The sequence below is a fragment of the Aedes albopictus genome, chromosome 1 (genome assembly GCF_035046485.1).
Source record: "Aedes albopictus strain Foshan chromosome 1, AalbF5, whole genome shotgun sequence".
Classification (NCBI taxonomy): Eukaryota; Metazoa; Arthropoda; class Insecta; order Diptera; family Culicidae; genus Aedes; species Aedes albopictus.
Window position 1 is genome coordinate 317,059,044 of NC_085136.1, and position 22,305 is coordinate 317,081,348.

General features: G+C 42.5%; 1 protein-coding gene across 4 annotated transcripts in view; it reads right to left on the reverse strand.

Moving 5' to 3' along the window:
• LOC109423620 (ankyrin repeat and fibronectin type-III domain-containing protein 1-like) overlaps positions 1-22,305 on the reverse strand; it is a 324,977-nt gene that overhangs the window by 22,967 nt on the left and 279,705 nt on the right. For 3 of the 4 annotated variants that reach the window (XM_062847175.1, XM_062847176.1, XM_062847174.1), the window contains 5 exons: positions 15,075-15,110; positions 14,550-14,774; positions 14,264-14,470; positions 13,982-14,192; positions 13,610-13,742 (listed from right to left, as the gene is read on the reverse strand). In XM_062847175.1, the coding sequence (XP_062703159.1) occupies positions 13,610-13,742; positions 13,982-14,192; positions 14,264-14,470; positions 14,550-14,774; positions 15,075-15,110 (812 nt within the window). The remainder of the gene's footprint in view (positions 1-13,609; positions 13,743-13,981; positions 14,193-14,263; positions 14,471-14,549; positions 14,775-15,074; positions 15,111-22,305) is intronic. The other variant, XM_029867454.2, reaches the window with a different exon arrangement.

Below are 22,305 nucleotides of genomic sequence, written 5' to 3' on the forward strand. Positions count from 1 at the left end.
ACTAGGGTTAAAACTTTATTACTAGGATTTCAACGGCTCAAAAGCTAAAGTCGTTTTTGTTTCGTTTCTACTGTTTTTTTTTTTTTGCCTTTTTCTGTTATTCTTAGGAGAATTTCTTGGCTTTTCAGTCCGATTGTGAGATCAAAAACACCTTATGTTCTCTTACTCCGACGTTTCGATCCGTATCGGATCTTTTTCAAGAAATCGAGTTTTTGGTCGTTTTTTCGTCATGTAGATTTTTCAATCTTTCAACCGTCATTCGATATTCTAGTTTCCCGCCTGTTTTCATCCGGAAAACCGTAACTTAAATCACTAGGAATCGGGATTCGGACCACTTTCGCTACTGTATGTCTACGTTTTCCTTTTTCATTTACTAAAATAATTCTGGTCGCTAGAAAGACCAAGTCCTGCAACAAGTTGGTTGCAACACCACAAGGTGAAACTCTAGGTCCAATTGTATTTAATGGCTCAAAACTATTCTGGGGCATAAGTCATCAGATCTACATGAACAACTTGTGGTGACCTCTCGCTTTATGAAGAATGCTTATACTCAGATAGGCTCAGCCATCTATGTCTTACGTGGCTTTGAGTTCAATGTCTGTCCAAGAGTATCCGAGTACTCCCTGGAATACAAGTGTAATCAGTGATCTGAGCATTATGAATCGAATAATTGATTACACATTCTCATGCAACTGCCTGCTGCCATGGGGTAAGTTCGTCTGAGTCCTCTGGAACCCCCTGAAACCCTTTTGTAGCTCACCTGAAAGCCTGTGAAGCCTCTTAAACCTCTCTCAAACTCTTTGAACCCGCTGAAGCTTACTGAAACATCTCTGAAACCTTGAACCCCGGTTAACAATTTGATGCTGTACAAACGTTTCTCCAACTACTTTAAATCAGCCTTCATTTGAACAAAAGCTGAGCACACGAGGTACAGTCCTTTATTCAGCTCCTAAACATCTAATTTTGGTGATTTTATTCAACTTTTAGCTGATTTGAGGTTCATTGAAAGGCCGTTTTAAGGCTTAATATGTGCATAATCAGTAATCAATTAAATTGATTAATTGTGTAAAAATAAAAATAAGAACAAGTTCGTGATCCTATTTTTACCATTAGCTGCTTATTTTTCCAGAAGAGATGTTTTGGAATGTATAAATTAATCTGTGGGAAAACTGGGAATTGAACTCGTACATCCTGATTTAAAGTCACTCGCCTTAGCACATACACTACGCACAAAGGTATATGAATCCTCGAAAACAAAAGCATTACGTGTTGTGTCTGAATAATCAAGAACACAAGTTGAACTAAGCCTGTATTGAGGTTGAAGAAGCGACGTGGACTTCCCGAAAACATGCTTGGGTCAGCTGTCAAAAATTATTAGATAAAAGGTTGAACAACAGATGATCAATTCTGCATATTGGTGTATGTTTTAAAGCTGGTTAATCAGATGAATAATATTCTATTTAACTTGATATTCAGCCATCTATGTATTGCTGATTAAAGAGGTTGAACAAGCCAATATTCCTGTCATTGTGTTCAGCCACTGACACCATTTACCAGCCACTGTTCAGCTACTACTCTCACTGTTCAGCATTCATTGTTACTTGGGACGCCCTGATACCCCATGAAACGCCTCTGAAATCCCTCTAAATATTCCTGAAGCTCACTTGAGAGCCTATAGGGGAATGCAAGGACACGGCCAAAAATTCCTTTGTGGATTTCTTGAGGATTGATAAAAAAATGATCTGGAATATTTACAGAAAGAAGATTCTTGCAGGATTTCTTAAGATTTCTCTTCGTAACGTATCCCTTTCAATGGATTTCTTTGAAATATTTCTTCAGTAATTCCTCCAGATATTCTTCCAGGAATTCCCACAAGAATTTCCTATAGGAAGTTTCCTCGGTACCTCTTCAGGAGCTTCTCAAGAAATTTCTCGAAAGATTATTCTTAAAACTGGTCTACGGATGTTCTCAGAGTTTTTATCCGAAATTTCTCTTGGGATTCGCCAAGGGATTCTATAGAAAATTCATTCAAGGATTGCTGCATAAGTACATGTTTGTATTCTTTCATATCTTTCTTCAAACATTTCTGAAGGAATTCTTCCAGAAATATTGTCAGGATATTTTCCAGGTGTTTTTTTTGGGATTTCTCCGAAAATTCTTAAGAAATTCTTCTAGGAATTTCTGCAGGGGTTTCTACAGCAATTCCCTTAAACATTTCTTCAAAAAGTGCAATTCCAGGAGAATTTTTGGACAAAGATTCGGAGATTGTTTCAGAAATTCCTCTAGGGTTTTGCTTTAGAAATTCAAATTTTTATTCCAGAACTTTTTCAGAAATTATTGTTTGATTTTTTAGAGGTTCCTTCAGAGTTCCTCCAAGGGTTTCTCCAAGTTCCTTTAGGTATTCGTCCAGGCATTGCTTTGGATTTATTCAGACCTTCCTCCGGGGATTCTCTCAGGTTTTTTCCCTACGATTATCTCTGCTGTAGAAATTACTTCAAAATCTATACCACAGAGAAACAGACATCACACTCTACTCACATTCCACTGATCACATTTTTAACGGTGAAATCAAATATTTGTTAGTAGGTCGATTGGCCACGCGCGACGCCCACGTTGTTTTTGTTCCTGTTTGACGTTTGCTCACTACCGCCATCTATTTGTTGCCCGGTCAAGCACAGCTTGAATAGTATTGGGCGATTACGTTTTCGTGACGATGTTTTTAACTGAAATTTGCTCCAAGAATTACTTACGTCTGTTTCTCTGTGTCTATATCATTTTCATGTAATTTTTCAAGTCATTTTTCTATGAAGGGGGTTCTTCTATTCCTCCAGGTATTATTTCAAAGAATCCTTCAAACATTCTTTTTTTATGTCTTGCTTGGTTCTGTAAAGAATTCCTTCAGGATTTTATTTAGTTTTTTTCTGCAGGATTTTCTTCAGAAATTTCTTTGCTTAATAGTTTTTTTTTTATTTTTGTGTACAAATCCCTTCAGAAATTGTACAAGACATACCTTTAGAGATATCTCCAGGAATTTTGGATACATTCATGTGAGAATTTTCAATGGAATTTCCAGAACAATTCCTGGACAAATCTCTGTTGAAATTCTTGAAGAAATAGCGGAAGGAATATGTACCTGGAAATTTTTGTAAAGAAACCAATGGAAACAAATATTAAAGAATCTTAGAAATAATTTCTTAAGGCATCCCTGCAGAAAACTCTGAAGCGAATCCCCAGAAGAATTTCCTAAGTAATTCCTGGTGTATGTTCAGAAGGAACCCATAGAAATTAACCTAAAAATCTTGTAGAAGAAGAATCTGAATGAAACGCTGGAGAAATTTCTTTAAGAATTCCTTGAGGAATTTCTGAAAAAAAAAGCCGGAGGAGTCCCTGTAAAAAACCTTGGTAGATTTTAAGACCAAATTCCTGAAGTAAGTTGTGAAGAAATCTATGGATTAAGCATATCATGTCTTCTAAATCCATTGAAGTTTTTTTGGACTTGGAATTATTGGACAAATTTATGGGATTTCATAAGGAGTTTTTGAAGGAAAAATTTCTGAGGGAGTCTGTGTAAGTTTTTCTAAAGAAATCCTGGGAGAAAGTTCTTTTTTATTATTATTTATTTGCGACACTTTACACCGAAGAGGTGCATTCGTGTCGGGGAGAAAGTTCTGAAGATATTAATGATTTTCTTGAATACATTTCTGAAGGATTCCATGGATAATTTCCTGAAGGAAGTCTCGTACTGATCCCTAGAAAAATATATGGAATATTGTTTAAGAAATCCCGTGGAAGCTTTTTATAGGATTTTTGTTTTAGAAATTCCCGCAGGATTACAGAAAAACTTGTAGTTAGAAGGCACAAAATGTTGCTAATTGACAAATTGAGAGATCAACTTGTGAAAAAAAAGCCGAACCCACAACTCCGTATTCGCTAGACCGGCGCTTTAACCAACTAAGCCACAGAACAGGTAATGGTTCTGCGGAACAGAAAGCCAAATTGAACCCGAGGCCACATCATGAACACTCCTTTTTTCACAAACCATCTTTCTTTCGGCTTAGATGTCAATCCACAACACCCCCGCGTTTGTGCCCAATAACAACAAGCGAGAGCGAATTTTTTTATACTACTCTCGCTCTCCGCATACCTAACTACCAAGCAGTTTTTCTATATGTTTATGACATACCAACACATCTGGTAAATTCCAGTAAATGGCAAAATATTTCAATGTTACGCAGGATTCTTCATCGAAAATTCAAACGAGACAAACGAAAAGAAAGCCACTAGAAGTCAATTGCTAGTGGTGGTCGGTATCAGGCTCAACAGAGAGCGCTACAGGGTGGCAAGAGCAGGAGAGAAACGAATTTAACGAAGCAAGAAATGGTAGCACTGAGAAAGTTTGATAACCAATGCACCAGCAAAGCCTGAATCGGAATGGTATGTGGAGGTTTTCGGAAACTATCAACGGTGCGCGGCATAAGACTGCGCCAGTGTGCTATGATCGAGAAGCAAATTTGCTTGCAGGAAAAGCATCGGTAGCATAGCAACCAGGCGTGAGAAGCACTTCGAAGGATTCTATAATGAACTGAAATTGATGATCACATCACATTCCCCAGTGGCGGATGAGGAACCACTGCGCAGCAGATGAAGCCAGGATTCTGAGGATTGCCCCACTAAGACGTGTTAAAAGCTGCGATGATTTTCTCCTATATAGCCAGTAGAACACGTACCTACCTTCCTAGAGATGGATGCTGACAAAGCGAACGTATTAATTGCACGTTCTTTAAGTAAACTGGGCGATGAGAGAAAAAGAGCGGGTTGCATGGGCGGAAAACTTGATGTTGATCAAGTTTAGATTTCCAGTTATAGCAGAAGAAGTGGGTAAAGTTTTGCAAATTGATTTCCTGGCTTTGAAGATGGAACGATGTAGTGTGAATGGAAAAGTGGTTTTGTAAACTCTCTACACGTGTCCTTTTTGTAAGAATGTGCATTTGTCATGATAAGTATGAACATTTTAACCCAATAAACCGCTTTAAGCTACCGAATGTGTTTATTCATTTTCGTTTCAAGGTATTTACCTCTAACCATATAAATGGAAAACCAAATAAAGTGCAAAAGTTTCCCTATGGCTCTATTTTATGACACGGCATGCGGAAAGGAAACAAAAAGTGAGTCGCCGGTTTCAGGTTTTCTGTTTTCCTCCCCGTGGGACACTTCGGCATGCTTGCCGGGCAAAGGCCGCTTGTAGTCGGACCATACCATACCACAAGGGAGTGACACAACATTCCACTTTCTTGTCAGGTTTTTGAACTTTTGGCTTTGCAGAGGTATTTGCAAACTTCCTTTCCATCGATGGTGCGCACACGTATATTTTTAGCTCACTTGTTGTTTTTTGGTGATTGTTTATTTGTCCCATGTCCGATTATGGAGAGCTTTTCGGAAGTTTCATTTTATGAGAGAGCTTAAACTTTTTGCTTCCAAAACGATTGTCAAATGTGGTGGAAACTAGAGATTCATCGAATCTTCCACTCTGCCTTGAAACTTTTAATACGCTTCATCTTTTTTAAATTGTGCTATTAAAGACCGGTCCAGAAAGTATGGACGCATTAAGAAAATATTGGCATTTCAAAACTATTGATGACCAGTTCTTTTTGAAAGCTACATCCTGTTGGTCAACCTATTTTCTCAACATTTGTATAGCGGTTTTTGCGATTCCAACAGTTTGTTTCAAAATACATGAACTTTCAGCGCAACATCTTCGAAAAAATGTGCACAAACGATGTACAGAGTTTGAAAGGTCACTTAAGAAATGAACAAAATATGGTAGGATTAAGTGAGAAAATCGTGCAAGCAGCAATCAGCAACCACGGTGAGAAAAACACGTTTAAGCTTAGGTAGAAATTGGGCAAAAAATTAAGATCCTGCTAACCCTCGTTTGGATGAACAAATAATGAAGGTGTTTGAGCACAAGAAAAAATCTTCTAACTTACACAAAGCGGGGTATGACCAAAAAAGTTACCATTTCGAATTCCAATGTTAATCGTGGCGAAGAACGTTTGAATGTTCGATCCTATAGTAAGCAGAAACAGCCAAAAAGAAGCCCGAAACAAGAACCATCGATTAGGCCCAGACAACTGAAGACTTGGTGCGTCCATACTTTCTGGGGCAGTCTTTATACTAGTTTATAGCATTTTTGAACTCGGTAAGCTGATGATCATTTTTGTTGTAGAATCATGCCCTGAGTTCGAAAACGTGAAGGAAAAAAATTACAGTTGAGCGGAAATCTTTTCGACTTTCCATACAAGGTTGATAATTTGAAATCGATTTTTGCTCTATTTTTAAGCAACGTCGCTCAATTCACACATCTCATTCTTCGTAATCAATGCTCCGATTGAGCTGAATTTTTTACTGAAACTCGCCTACACATGGTATGTCAAATGAACGTTGAGAAAGAATTTTTAAATTGTCCTTTTCATATTCAAAAAAATCCATTTCTTCATATATTTTTGGATTTTTTGCTAAAATTTAGGGAGATCGTCCCTAAAACTTGCCAATATCTTGAATTTCATCAATCTGACGCAAAACCTGCATTCGGATGATCGAATGGTTATATATTCAGCTTTGAATTTCTGGAAAAAGATTTAAAATTGGTGGAACAAAACGCAAGATATTTGAATTTGAGTAAATTCCATATTTCAAAAAGTTGTCCTGGCAGTATTGTGTTGTTCTTTGCTGTGCATGCATCACTCCTGTAGGAGTGAGTATGGCAGCATAATCGATCGCGTTCGCTATTGTCTCAAGTGAAAATCAAAACAATTGATGCGCGGGTGTTTAGTATTCAGTATTGTGTTGTTCTTTGCTGTGCATGCATCGCTCCTGTAAGGGTGAATATGGCAGCATAATCGATCGCGTTCGCTATTGTCTCGAGTGAAAATCAAAACAATAGATGCGCGGGTGTTTAGTGTTCAGTATTGTGCTGTTCTTCGCTGAGTATTGTGTTGGTCTTTACAGAGAAGAACATTAATCAAGACAATTAGATGATCAGCATTGAACCACAAAAACCCCACAACAATTGGTGAGATCTTTCCAATATTATTTATTTATTTATAAAAAATTCTACTTCAGTATATTTACTTTATAACTGCATATAAGTTGAAAATTCGCTATTTTCAACATCCTTTCATCTATTGGAAGATGCTTCAGTTCTGGGCTCTTTCTAAGTTGATGAAGGGATTTATAAATGCTTGCAAGGACTTGGCCAGGTGTGTGGAGCTGAGTGAATCTATGACATTGTAGATAGTAGCGACATCAGCAATGTCAATGGAAATTCAACTTTGCAACTCCATCCAAGATTTGTGCAAGTATTCATGCTATGCTATGCTATGCTATGCTATTCCATATTTCAAAAAGTTGTCCTCTCTACCCTGGAAGCTTGAGTCCTGGCTAGTACTGTAGATCACTCAGTCCTGGGGCCTTTCCCGTGCAACTCGTGGGATTAAAAAATGAAGTCTAATTATAATCAAAAACAAACTAGTGATAGTGGCGAGGCTAACCTCTTCGCTAGAAGTAGTTTGGCGAGGTCTCCGAAGAAGTGAGAAGTCAGGAGTGGGAAGCTGCGCTTCGATTCATTCTCCGGCTAGTCTGCCGGAGGAGATATTGAACGGAGTGTCGTTGAAGAGGGTCATTAACCAAAAGCGAGAAGGGCTGTCCGCGATTGAGGTGACTGAGCAGCAGCTTGGCAAGATAATCGACTTTACGTCCACGAAATCCAACATAAGTAAGGACCTGAAAACGGCCCTGTTGCGAGTTCGTAAGTCGATGGACGATGCCAAGCAGGATCACGTGAGACTCGTGAAAACTGCAGCAGCGGCGGAACCGGCGAAAGTAAAGGTTATGAAGTCTACCCAGACGGAGGCCTTCTCTTTCGCCAGAAATCCAAAAGGAGTGGCGGATGCGACACCGAAGGTCGCCGGCAAGTCGGACCACAGCCAGGCGTCCCTGGAAGCTGGGAAGGGTGTGCCTGAAAAGGCTGGTCCATCTCGGTTAGAAGGGAACAGGAGGTTGCGACCGTTGTTAGGCCCTCAGTAACCACAGAGTAGGGTGAATCAAAGGAAGGACACTCCTTGGACGAAAGTTGAGCGGACGAGGAAGAAGAAATAACCGCAGGTCGAGGAGATCAGGGATACCAAACCAAAAAGGTGTAAAAGAGTAGGTGCCAAGCGTGAGACAGGTGCGCGCTCGTCTTCAAGACCGGACAGTCTAAGTACTTGGACCTAGATCCTAGAGGACGCCGCCTACAAAAGTTTAGCGGAAGAGGTCCTTGGCGAAGGGGTAGAGGCGAGGGCTCTTACAGCAAAGGCGACTCTGAAAGTTAAAAATCTAGACTAGGTCACCGAAGCGGAAGAGCTTGGCACGGCACTGCGGCAACAGTTCGACGAGCAGGTGGCCACCACAGCCATTTGGCTACGGAAGGGGCCGATAGGGGCACAGGTAGCTTTGGTTCAGCTACCTGTCTGTGGCGGACGTAAAAAGGTCCGTTAAAGTAGGGAGGATTAAGGTAGGCTGGTGCGTATGTCATCTGATGTTCCACTAGCCACCGGAGGCTTGCTTCAGGTGTCTGGAATCAGGACATAAGTCATGGGACTGCAAAGGCCCTGACAGGAGCAAAATGTGTAGGAGATGTGTCGCCGAAGACCATAAGGTACAAGGCTGCACGAACCCATCCATGTGTCTGATTTGTACCGGGAAATCCGTGTCTTGGAAAGCCGCAGCGAACAAATCACAGTACAGGTAACGCAGTTGATCCTGAATCACTGTGACGCAGCGCAGCAACTGCATGGATCCATATCGAGTACCCGCCGGCAACGGCAGCTTGGTCGCGGATGTGTCCAGAAAAATGGCGGCGATATGGACGACGGGAGACCCTGTCCAAGATTTGTTGTCTAATACTTTTTAGGAATTCGTGGTCGCCGAAGTAAATGCCAAGTAACTTCTTCTGTAGCTGTTATGCGCCTCCGCGGTGGCCGATCAAGCGGTTCACGCAGACGCTGGACTATACGACGTCCGTGCTAACAAGGCGAAGGCCGGTGGTAATAGCGGGTGACTTTAGTGTCTGGGCCGTGGAATGGGGAAGCCGTTACACGAACCAGATGTTCAGGTCTGCTATGCAGGACAAGGTTGTTTTCCATATGGTTTGGAAGCTCTGCTGCTGATTCTATTGGCAAAGGCGGGGATTGAGGCGCACCAATGGTGTAAATCGTCTCTCGATCAGTTCGGCTTCCGGAAGGAGAGGTCGACCGTAGACGCTATCTTATCGGTTACAAAAAGCGCCGAGATATCACTCCAGCGTAAGAGGAAAGGGATTCTCTACTGCGCAGTAGTGACTCTGGATGTCAAGAACGCGTTCAACAGTGCCAGTTGGGCGACTATTGCCGATGCGCTCCTGCTTATGGGGATACTTCGGTACCTGTACAAGATTCTCGGAAGTTACTTCAAGAATCGAGTACTACTTCATGACCCGGAGGTGGGTCGGAAGTGCTTTCACATAACCTCAGGATTCCCGCTAGGTTTCCGCTAAGTACCAAAAGCTATCGTGGTAAGCTGGAAAGATCTTACAGGCTGATGTGCCTGAGGGTTGCGAGCGCATACCGTACCGTGTCACACGAAGCGCTCTGCTTCATCACTGGTATGGTGCCTATCGGTATCCTTATCAGAGAAGATAATATATTATAGAGTACTTCGAAAAGCGCGGCATACGCAGGAGCGCCTGATTGGCCTTCATGGTCAAATGGCAGCGCGCGTGGGACAGTCACACCAAAGGAAGGTGGACCCAGAGGTTGATCCCGAGGGTAGATAGTTGGGGGACCAGGCTCCCCATGGCGTAATATTCCACCTGACTCTGGTCCTTTCAGGCCATATGGTTGCTTCCGACAGTATCTACATCGTTTCAGTCATGCGGTTTGTCCCGAATGTTAGGTTTGTGCAAGTTTAAAAGAAACGGCGGGTTACTTTTTGTTCGTGTATGTGGTGAATAAAAAAAATGTCTGAAACGATGGCCGTGGAAGATACGTCTAGGCCATCGGTTCCCAAACTTGGGTTTCGCGACCCCCAGTCTGCCGTCAGCCTACTTTTCGTAGAACAACCGAAGCATTCCTGCTTCGTATGGGGTCGCGAAATGAAGTTTGGGAAGCTATGGTCTACACACTTAATTTAGAATGCCGAATCTCGGTTTACGAATGCCGAGATTTGCACAGCCGAGTAGTCAGCTAAATGTTTTCATGAGATCTCAGCTAAGAAATGCCGAGAATCGGTATAACACGTCTTGTTGCTGAAAAACCTACCATCTTGTTAGCTGAATCTCGGTTAAAACTGAGAAACCGAGATTGGCACAGCCGAGCTCGGGAAATAAAACTGAGTGTGTAGATAGCTCGGCTGAACAGTTGATTGGCTTAAGCCAGGGTTTCCCGAACTTGTAGAAGGTATCGCCTTCTTGGAACTTGAGGAAAACATTTTCGTCCAATAAGGGAGATTTAATTTTTCAATGATAAAAGGCTGAAAATTTTCTCGGCGGAAGCCTTTAATAGCCCACTATTTGACACTACTGTTGCAAAATTGGTATTTAATGTATCTAAATTAGTATCGCTCTGATTTTCATTGAGTTGATTTGTTATGCAAATGCATTAATTGTCTGCATTTAAAAAACTACATTATTGTACGTAAAAACAATACATTTTGAAATCATGCAAAACAGAACGGACTGTGAACATTTACGAAAACTGGTTAACCTCAACCAGATGTTTTACCAGTATTCTAAAATGGGGTTCTTCTAGGATGTTTGGTCACAAGCACTCAAATAAAACTGGTGGGAAATTGAAAAACAATTTAGGGGGTTAGCAGCAAAGGGGTGTAAGTGACAAAAACCCACTTTGAAGCAAATGAGGTTTAAAGTTTTTCACCAATTCTTCATCCCTTACAAATTATATGGAGCTTCAGAAACGACAAAATTTTCTCCGATTTATTACAATTTTTCTAATCAAAAGTGAATAAAAGCTTGAAATCTGAAGATTTATTTTTATATGCTCAGCTCAAAATCGATAAAATGGTCACTTATACCCCTTTGATTCTGGGCACCTCAATTACAAAAATATCTTTCATGCAAAAAGTACAACTGTGGCTTTGCTCAGTAATTGAAAATTAAGAAAATGTTTTGAATTCCTTCGGGAAGCTTGTCTAAAATATTTTCAAACAATGGGGGACGTTTTGTGTCCTAAGATTCATCTTAAACTTCTTGTTGTTGATTAAAATTTCCATGAAAAATAAACCCGATATAAATAAAAAACAAAACTTTAATTTTGACAAAAATCAATCATGAGTTTTCGCCATAGAAGTTTCTGATTTATTGAATTTTCAGAATCACTAGGAATTCTTTCGGTAATTTGTGAAGCAACCTTTTTGCCTTTCTCGTACACCAAAGTGTACTGGCTATATGTTTACTCAAAAAACGAATTTACGATAGAAGACTCGGAGGGTCAAGTCACATATACCAATCAACTCAGTTCGACAAATTGAGATGATGTCTGTATGTGTGTATGTATGTATGTCTGTGCGCACAATAAGTTCACTCACTTTTGAGGCACTGTTTATTGGAGTTTTGGCTCCTAAAACCATGCAGTATGAGTATATTTGGTATGTATGGGAAAGATGTCCGGTGTCCAATAATGGCGACCAGAATATCCAAGATGGTGGCTGTTTAATGGAGTTTTAGGCTCTAAAACCATGACATATAGGTATATTTGGTATGGGGAAGTTGCCCGGAGTTAAAAAAATGGCTAATTAATCAGTTTAAGGCCCTAAACCATGCAAATGAGGATACGTATTTGGTATGGGGAAGATGCCCGGATTCAAAAAAATGGCGATCAGAATATCCAAGGTGGCGGCTGTTTAATGGAGTTTCAGGCTCTAAAACCATGCAATATGGGTATATTTGGTATGGGAAAGATGTCTGGAGTCGAAAAATGACGACCAGAATATGCAAGATGGTGGTCTAAAACTCAAGATGGCGGCTATTTAATGGAGGTTCTTCGACCTAAAATCATGCAATATGGATATATGTAGGTAAAAGATGTCCGGTCCAGAGTCCAAGATGGTAGTCTAAAATACAAGATAGCGGCTTCAAATTCAAAATGGCGGTTGTTTAATGGAGTTTTAGGCTCTAAAACTTTGCAATATGGGTATATCTGGTGTGGGAAAGAAGTCTGGAGTTCAAAAATAGTGCCGAGACCGAGAACATCTAAGAAGGCACGAGAAAGGCGCCATCATCGCTAGGTGGATTAAATAGGGTTTTTTCTCGAAAGATTGTTAAAAAGCCCACATAAACACCAAAAATTCTGTAAGATTTAGTCGAGTCGAAACAGACATTTTTCAATAATCCTAGAAACAAAAAAAAATCTTGAAATACCGAGGAAGTTTATTGTTCAGTTGACATTCCGGACTTTTAATATTTTTCAATTATTTGAAAAATCGACCCCCTTATTAGTATTTTCGTCCCCCAATTTAGATTTTTCAAATTTTCGCCCCATCCAGTCTGATTTTCGCCCCCTCGGGGTCGATTTCGCCCACTTTGGGAACTGGATTAAGCATTTTAGAAACTTTTTTTTATTTTAGTTTGGGCCACGCCACTAGCATCTCGTCATGATCTGCTACGGAACTGATGCCAAGACCGAAGTTCCAAAATTGCGGAAGATACACGGAACAGTCATCCGTAGCTATTGGAGCCCCGAGGATTGATCATATAACAGCCGAGATGCTCAAAAGTGAGCATCACGGAAAGGGCCCAGAATAGGACCACAAGCCCAAATTATCTCACAAAATTCTGAGATCCACTGTATCGGTTTTATATGCATAGGAACCTGTAAGAGCCTTAATTTTCATTTTTTCTTGTTTGCTTGTAAGGGTTCTTGGCGACTTTGTTATCAACCATATGGTTGCAAGCAGTTTTAGTTATGACCATTCCACTGTATGAATAAACTTCAGATATGCATAAATGCATTTCATTAAAAGTAACAGGATGAAGTGTGGGACACCATGATTTGTGTGGTAGCCGGCCGAATATCCCCTCGTTTAATACAATTGTCCAATGGTACCTACATTGTACGACCATCCTGCAATTCGTCTGCATAGGAGCACCCGCAAAACATGTTGCTTGTTACAGGAGAAAATTGGCTTTGGAACGACTTTTACATCTATCGTGAATCGGTTTCGTGGGTGGCATATTGGATGAACGCTATCCACCACTTTTTACCCAAAAAAAAAAATTTCCAACTCCCTCCCCCCATCTGAAACGCAAAACATTTCCGGAAAACCATTCTCCTAATGTTTTCCTAAACCACACAGTCGGGCTGTGGCTGTCGGTTTAGATTCGATCGTTGTTCGCTCTGCGACCACGACGACCCGGCTGCTGGAGTGCAGTGTAAATTTATGCACATGTATTTTGCATACCGACCGGGCACAACATTTTCAGCGTTCAGGATCTGAATGGCGCCAGCTCCCCAGAGCCAGCAGAGGCCTGAAGCTGTAGAAAAACATGTCGCCGTGGAAGCACGGCTAGACTCACCTTCATCAGCCAGTAGAAATCGGTGTGCAGGTTGCTGGTGAACGTTTCGTCAATCTCTATCACCGGCACAAAGTCCTCGTTGGTGAGCAGCAGTTTGTCCTCGTGGTAGAGCACACACGCCAGATAGATGCCCCTGCAGGGTAGACAACGAGAAAAACACACACGGTTATCAATTTCTAGTTAGACTTACGAGACTGTTTCGTTCAAAGATTAAAAAGTGCTTTGTTTTTTCGGTACTTTTTCCATTTGATGCGAGAAAACTTAAGAGAATATCACAATCTCCGAGCAAGGTTGATTCAAGCTCTGAGAAGAAACAGTTTAGCGTGTTTCATGCTTCAATTTAGGGTTGGATAATGGCCGTATAATAGCTACCGTTTGAGATTTTTTTGGAACTTTGACGCCGCCGAAAAGAGCTGTTTGATGGTGGTTTTCTTCTTGATGGCTCGTTTGGCCGGCGCCGTGGCATCCAGGGCGATTTCGGAAGCGTCCTCCGGCCGTGCCAACCGAACGGCATTGAACAGGTCGTCCAGATTGCGCTGCTTGCCGGCGAACCGATTTTCGCGGCTTTCCACATCGCGCCAGCCTGTGTCGACGAAATGGAAAAATAATTATGGAAAACGCCTAAATGTAGATTCGCTTCCAAACAACACTCACTAGATGGCACCACACAGTTCGGCGTGGACAGTTTGTATGGTCCCCAACCTTTGATGTTGCCGGCGCAAGCCCGGAAGAAGTACCTCCGACCTTGGATCAGTTCGCTCAGATTGCACACCGCACCCATGCACCCGTGAAAGCTGGTCCACTCGCTGACCTCCCGCTCGCCGACCACGTTGCTAAAGTCCGATCGGGAAGACCATTGCACTGGAATAGACAAAAACAGATTTATTATCATAATTTTGCCTACCTTCAGGCTCAAACAGTTTCACCGCCAACCACCTACCTTTGAATTTGGTTGATATGGCACCTTCGAGGGGTTCGTAAAGCCGCAGGCTGACCGAGGTACACCCGGCCACGTCGATGTCTATCCGATTGGGCAGGTCGGGTGGTTTCGTTTGGTCCCAGCCCAGTATCATCCGGCGGAGGCCTTTGACCCGTCGTTCCCATAGGCCGACCTGTTTGTCGATTTCGCTTCCGGTACAACTGGTCACCGAGGGGCCGCCGCTTCCTGTTTAGAATAGAATCGGAGATAGAGGGTTTTAGTGGATTCGATTTAGATATCTGTTAGCTACATTGCTAGGGGATTGGTGAAATATACAAAATGATACATTGTTTTGATATAAAAAAGCACATTTGCTTATCAGACAGCGCACGGTGTTGTGAAATAAATAATTATACAGTCGGGGACGTATAGTAAAATAAGAACATATGTAATTAAAAAAAAAAATAAGATTGTTACCGCTTTGACATTCGCTAGACGAATGTAAAGCACTTTGTTGCAGCTAAATAAAAAGGGACAAATAATTACCACAACTTTGTATATTCACCACCATGTAGTTTAAGGCTGGGATAATGAGAAATTATACGGTTATTTTCAGTTGATGGTAAAGTTCTGTGTTATTTTGTAAATATAGCTCGTTAATATTTTAAAACATATAGAGATTACACGTATGGAAAAACATTATATAACACAAGCACGGCGCCACAATATATTGACTTAAGCCGCCACTCAGATGCTGCTCAATGCTGCTTTCTCAAGTGGCTGCGTAGTAAGGTGGCCCACACTTATATGAAAAACAAAAATTTCGAAAATTGTCTAGTCTTACCTCCTAAATCAGTTGATTTGAACTCCCAGAAGCTACGTTCAAAATTTGAGCAAAATCGGTTGAGCCTAAGGGGGCGCTCAAAACGCTTAAAGTTTGTATGGGAAAACTTGACCAAATGTATGCAGAAATTTTAAGTTTTCGAATTTTGCCGCTAGGTGGCGCTGTAAGCGTTCAATAATCAAACCCTTCGGTATTATTGTAGGTGACTATATGCCAAATAACTTTGTCGAAGACCGCAAAGTGATCCAACGTCTGTGAAAAAAGTTATACCCTAGGTAAAGTGAGGATAAACTTTATTGTTGTTTTTCCAATACATGTAAAGGAATAATATCAATAATGAAATCTCAATACTTTGCCTCACTTTGCCTAGGGTATAACTTTTTTCACTGCTGTCGGATCACTTCGCGGTCTTCGACAAAGTTTTTTGGCATATAGTCACCTACAATAATACCAAAGGGTTTATTTATTGAACGCTTGCAGCGCCCTCTAGCGGCAAAATTCGAAAAACTAAAATTTCTGCATACATTTGGCCAAGTTTTCCCATACAAACTTTAAGCGTTTTGAGCGCCCCCTTAGGCTCAACCGATTTTGCTCAAATTTTGAACGTAGCTTCTGGGAGTCCAAAACAACTGATTTAGGAGGTAAGACTTGGCATTTTTCGAAATTTTTGTTTTTCATATAAGTGTGGGCCACCCTACTGCGTAGCTTGGAGGAAATAAGCGCCCGTCTAGCGAATTCGAAGTCGTGGGTTCGATTCCCACCGGAGCACGTGTATTTCTTTTCGCAATCAAAATCTCAATTTGTTCATCGTACACGTGTTTTATACGTGTTGACCGTCGTAAGATTCAGTGAAAATGAAGCAAATTTTGAGTTCATCTGATTTTAGAAAACTCCGCATGACGAAAAGAACAAAAGTTACGAACATTAAAACGCCTCTATGTATTTGAATTCTAAACTCTTACATAATGTGAAGCTCAATTTTGAAGAACGGTTTAGACTTATCAGATACATTATGCGAAAAAGTTTATTCAACTCTCCAACAATAAAATTATTGCTGTTTACATTTCAATTGATTGCTCCCAGTTGGCACCAGCAGCGAAAAGTGAAGACAAGAATTTTATAGCATCTAGTTTCAGCGCTGACAGCCAGGCGGCGAAAACATCACTTGTATTCAATCTATCGTCTGTGCTACTCTCAGCTGCCAACTTTCTCAAATTAGGTTTTAAATTAAGAAAAAATTAATGATGTTTTACTTTTAAACGAAATAGCAGCTTTTTCTGAGCCACTAAGATTTTCTTCAAATTCTTAGAAGATTATTTTGATACATAAAATGAATTTCAAAGATATTTTTTCAAACCACCTTTTGACAGCTGGGCAACTCCTTGACAGCTCCGCCCAGTTCAAAATCCGACGAGGGATGATTCATCAAATCGCTCCCATACAACCTTCAAATTGATTTTTAAATAAGTTTCCTTGGAACCAAAATTCATGGAAATTTGGATTTCGACTCAGTTTGGGATGCATATTCAGAATATAATATTATCTCAACACAGCTAAAAAGCCAATTCTCATCTCAAGCTCACGGAAGCATGGTAATCAAGAACTGTCAAATCGTATGGAATAATCACAAAAAGTTGTTGGAAAACGGGAATTTTTTGTGAAGTTAGTGAATAGAAATCAAGAACGGTTTAAAAAGGCAACATTTAGTGTTTACTATCATTAAAACGGCTACGCAGTCTTGAAATCAGCAAACAATGTTTATTACTTGCCCAACGTTTCGACACGGGGTTAGTGTCTTCTTCAGGAGTCGTTTTTGGTCTTGTGTTTCGTCTAACTGTAACACTCCTGTCATTCGTTTGTTGGTACATGACTTATTTGGCTTGTTATAACTTTCAACGGACGGAATTTAGTGTTTACTTCATGTTTCGGAGTACGATTTACACCGAGAAAATTTGATTTTACTACCAAACAAAAAAGAGCCATCTGTTGTATTTTTAGTTTGGAATGTCGATCTATTAACATTGTTTTGTTTTCTGATGAACATCGGTTTAATTTGATGAGTGTTCCTCTATAATTTATCAATTACTGTTTATTTATCTCTTAACCATATATATTTTCATGAGATTTTATGTGAAATGGGTAAATAATAAAAAAATGTTTATCCACCCCCAAACGGATACTTCGATTTAAGAGTGTTTTTCACCAGTTTAGTGTGTAGCCCACAATTTTTGTAAACATTGTGTTTAGCTGTCATGTAGTGCTCTTGCAGCTTTTAGTGCTCAACATTTTAGTTTCGTGTTCAAAATTGAAAGTTATTTGCTTCAGAATGTCCAAAAAAAGCTCAAATTTCGATCACCATCTGACAGTAGCGGTGTTGATCACTTCTGTTACACTGAAAAACAAGAGAACCCAAATTTGAGTATTTTTAAACTCTCTTTTGAGTTCTTTATTGCATCCTCTTTCATTCGCTCTCTTTGTTGTTGTCAGAGAGTGAATAGCAAAACAACCCAACTTTGAGAGTTCGATGCGGGAAGCCAAAATTGAGTAAGTGACATAGTACCGAAAGTTGAGTATTTATAACTGACGGTTGAGTAAAAAGAACTTCGACTCTATGTACTTTGGCCGTATACGCCTAAATGCAAACTACCTACCTCAACATCGACTCCATCAACTCAAAATTGGCTTCCCTCACGCAACCTCGAAGTTGGGTGGAATGAACTCACTTTTGGGTACTTTCGTTTCTCCGTGTACGTTTTCTATCCTGGCAGCAAAATGGCATTTTTCTTTAGTGGAGACATGGGGTCAAAACGGTGTGTTGCGCAATCGAAGCAAAGCAGAGAGAAGCCTGTGAAGACCAGTAGATGAAGCAGCTCAGCCCAAACAGCAAAGGCGCCTAGTACAAGCGATCAAAAAGTTTCCGCAAGCCGTAGATTGAAGATTGAAGCGCCCGAAGCTGTACGAGCATCGAATCGTTGTGGGGAATGCACCACCCCGCAAACAACGGCATTACCACCCCATGTCGCCGTACGTTCTACAGAAGGTCAACCGGGAGATCGACTGGATGCTTGCGCTGGACGTTATCGAGGAGGCGCAGTTCTCGCCATGGAACAATTCGCTGGTCGCCGTCAAGAAGAAATCTGGGCAGTATCGTGTCTGCTTGGACGCGCATCACCTAAACTCTATCATGGTAAACGAGGTACATCCGATTCCCCAGGTTTCAGCGATCACCAACAACCTCCGAAGCAGCAAATACATCTCTTCGATCGATCTCAAGGATGCCTTCTGGCAACTACCACTCCATCCGGGTTCGAGACCAATAACAGTCTTCACCATTCGATACAGAGGCCACTTCCTATTTAAGGTGGTGCTCTAGCGCGACTTACGACCCACTTATTCGCCGACGTGGAGCCGCTGGCATTCCATTATCTGGACGATGTTATCATCTGCTCCGAGATATTCGAAGAGCATATCGCTCTGCTCGAATAAGTATCCCGCCGGCTACGCCATGCGAATCTTACGATTTCATCGGAGAAGTCCTAGTTCTGCTGGAAGAGCATGAAGTACCTCGGCTACGTAATCGACGAGCAAAGTTGGCGTGGAGACGAAGAGAAGATCCAAGCGATCGTACAGTTCCCGACTCCAAGAACGCGCAAGGAAGTCCAGCGATTTCTCGGTGTTTGCAACTGGTACCGACGCGACGCTTCTTGGCCGGTTTCTCGCAGCTATCTGCTCGGCTAACAAACTTGACATCAGGCTAGATCAAGTTTCGTTGAAGTCTGATAGCTGAAGAAACCTTTCTCAAGCTGAAAGCCGCTCTGGTTTCGGCACCGATGCTAGCGATGCCAGATTACAGCAACCATTCACCATAGCGTGCGGTGCTAGCGACACAGTAATCGGAACCTTGCTAACGCAGAAGATCAACGGCGAGGATCATCCAATCAGCTACTTCTCGCAGAAGCTGTCAGCATTGGAGAGAGAAATTTTTGGTCACAGAGCGGAACTGCCTTGCAGTGATCCGAGCGATCGAGAAGATTAGAGGCTACGTAGAGGAAATACGGTTCATCAGGTACTGTGATCACGCAGCGCTCAGCTAGCTGAAGTCAATGAAGAACCCCGACGCTTTGATGAGCCGTTGGCTGTTGCACCTAGACGCGTTCGATTTCGAGATCAGGAAAGGATCGATCGACGTAGTTTCAGATGCGCTTTCGAGAACAGTTGCGGAAGCAGTGTTTACGGTAGACCACGATCAGGATCCGTGGTACAGCGAAGGGGATACGTTCCCGGACTTCCGCATAGCAAACGATACCCTGTTCAAGAACTGTCGCTGCAAGGACGAAGTAGGAGCAAAAACACCAACAACCAGGAGAATTGATTACGAGAGCTGAGGGCGAGAAGCTACCACAATACTGCTCCACCGCTGCAACATCGATTGTGGGTCGACAGCTAGGATTACCCCACATCCGTACGAGGTTCCACAACGTTAAAGCTAGGTCCGCTGGCAATGCTGGCCAACCATGAGTACCACGCTCCAGAAACACGTAACAAGCGGGAAAATGGTAGAAAGCCATGTGTGATGAGCAACAACTTCTTTACGACTACCTCTCCACATTGACAAATCAGTCAGCTTTGTTGTAGACCACGCGATCTTCGTCAGAAGTAATGGACGATTTGCGAGACCAGTGAACGATCCGCCAGAATGCTGAAACAGAAAATCAACATGCGGTACTCAAACAAACACTTCTATTGCGCCAGGAGATGTTCCGTGAGTCGTTCGCCAAGCGAAAGAAATGGCACCCTGTGATTCTGGAAACAGGACGCAGCTAGGTGTCTCGTCAATGCATCAGATGTGAGATATATTCTCTGATAGGAGGAGCGGAGACCCGGACATCGATGACCAAAAATCTGCTCGAAGCTTACGGTCACTATCAGGCTTAGTGAGACAGCAGCTGGAGAGCGTTGAGATGAAGAAGGACGTAGCAGGCAGCTACGTCCTCCACTACAAACTTTGACGGGCTTGTGCAGTCTCAATTTTCAACCAAATGAGCTCAAATTTTGTGAGAAGACATATAATCTGGTTAGGAATCGAATAGGCGGTGTGGAGCAAAAACGATTTTTTGAACCACGCTACTGTATATGTATATAGACAATTGAGATCTTATTCAATATTAACAAGTATTAGATATAAATATTTGATAGAAGTATAAAAGAAGGGAAAGATTGTAGGATCGTAGTAGCCATGAATTGTATTCTTGACATTTAGCTGTATCTAATAAATCATTATTGTTCCAACCACCACCAAGAGAACACTACAATGGTGTTGAACCCGTTCACGCGAGGAGGACTGGCGAAATCGCCACTACGAGGGGCTGGTTTACCCACCAACATGCGGATGGTAGGAGGTTCAACAGGAGGAGCACGAGGCGGCGCAGCTCCAGCCGAGGAAACGCAGATGACAGGCGCGTACTTCACGCGGGCGCCTTTCGCAACAGGAGCGGACTAGATGTTGGTAGTTGCCTGGATCAGCAAGGACCTGAAACAGGGCAAATCGCTGGCTCTGACCAAGAAGGAGTATGATCTTCTGGCCGAAGAGTAGAGTGCGGAGGGTGATCTGTCTAGCGACGATCTAGTCGGAACCCTGAGCCGTGCATGTGACGCCGCCATGTCAAGACGATCCCTACCCAGGAATGAACGCAAACTGGTATACTGGTGGCGTCCAGAACACCGTGCAATCGTGCATCCTGTCTCAGAGCTAGGAGGAGGATACAAAGAGCTCGCACTGATGAGGGTAGAATGGAGCGAAGTGAGGCCTACAGGGCGGCTAAACTGGCACTGAACAAAGAGATTGAGTCACGTAAGCGGACGTGCTTCGATAATCTCTGCCAGGCAGTCAACACGACCCCTTGGGGTCCTACAGAGTAGGCACGTTAACACGAACCCTTGGGGGCCTACAGAGTAATCATGACCAAAAGGAAGGGCGCGGAACATTGCAAAAACGGCTAAGGCGAGGTCACCCCGGTGATGAACGACGAGCTCATCGCAATACAGAGGTCGCTCAAGTTGAACAAGGCTCCGGGTCCGGACAGTATCTTGACAGTTGACGGCCATCAAGACGACCATCGAGGCTAGCCCTGACGTGTTCAGAATGGCTATGCAGATGTGCCTGGACAGAGGCGAATTTCCTTAGAGGTGGATTAGGCAAAGACAGAGGTAGGACGCCTCCTGGCGGCCCGTCGACCTACAGACCTATCTGCCTTCTGGACATTGCCGGGAAACTGTTGGATCGGGTCATTCCATCAAGGCTAATGGTCTATACCGAAAGGCCAGATGTCTCTGGGCTTTCGGACAACCAGTTTGGGTACCGTAAGGGTCGATCGACGGTGGGTCTGTAATCAACGGCCGAGACAGCGCTCCAAGCCAACGGGAATTCACTTTTGCGAGGTCGTCACGCTGGACGTGCAGAATGCGTTCAACAGCGACAGCTAGGCCGTCATTGAATTCATGATTCATTACCTAGGAGTCTTGGATAGCCTGTGCCGGATACTGGAGAGCTGATTCTGGACCTCAGGGGTCCATCCTAAGCCCAATACTATGGAACGTGGCGTATGGAGGCGTATTGAGGTTCACACTTCCATTGGACTTAATGCTAGTTGGCTTTGTCGACGATATCACCTTCGTGGCATGCATCATGTCGATAGAGCAAAGGGAGCTGACAGCAACTCGTGCGATCGGCATAATGAATGATTGGTTGAGGTCAAGTCAGCTAGCACTCGCACACCCCAAAACGTAGATGACCACAGGTGGATGCGCGATCAACTCCAAGCGCTCACTGAAGCAACTGGGGGTCATGATCGATGACAAGCTTAATTTCGGTAGTCAAGTGGATTATATACATGCAAAAGGGTAAGTACGGCGATTATGGAAGATGCCATATGG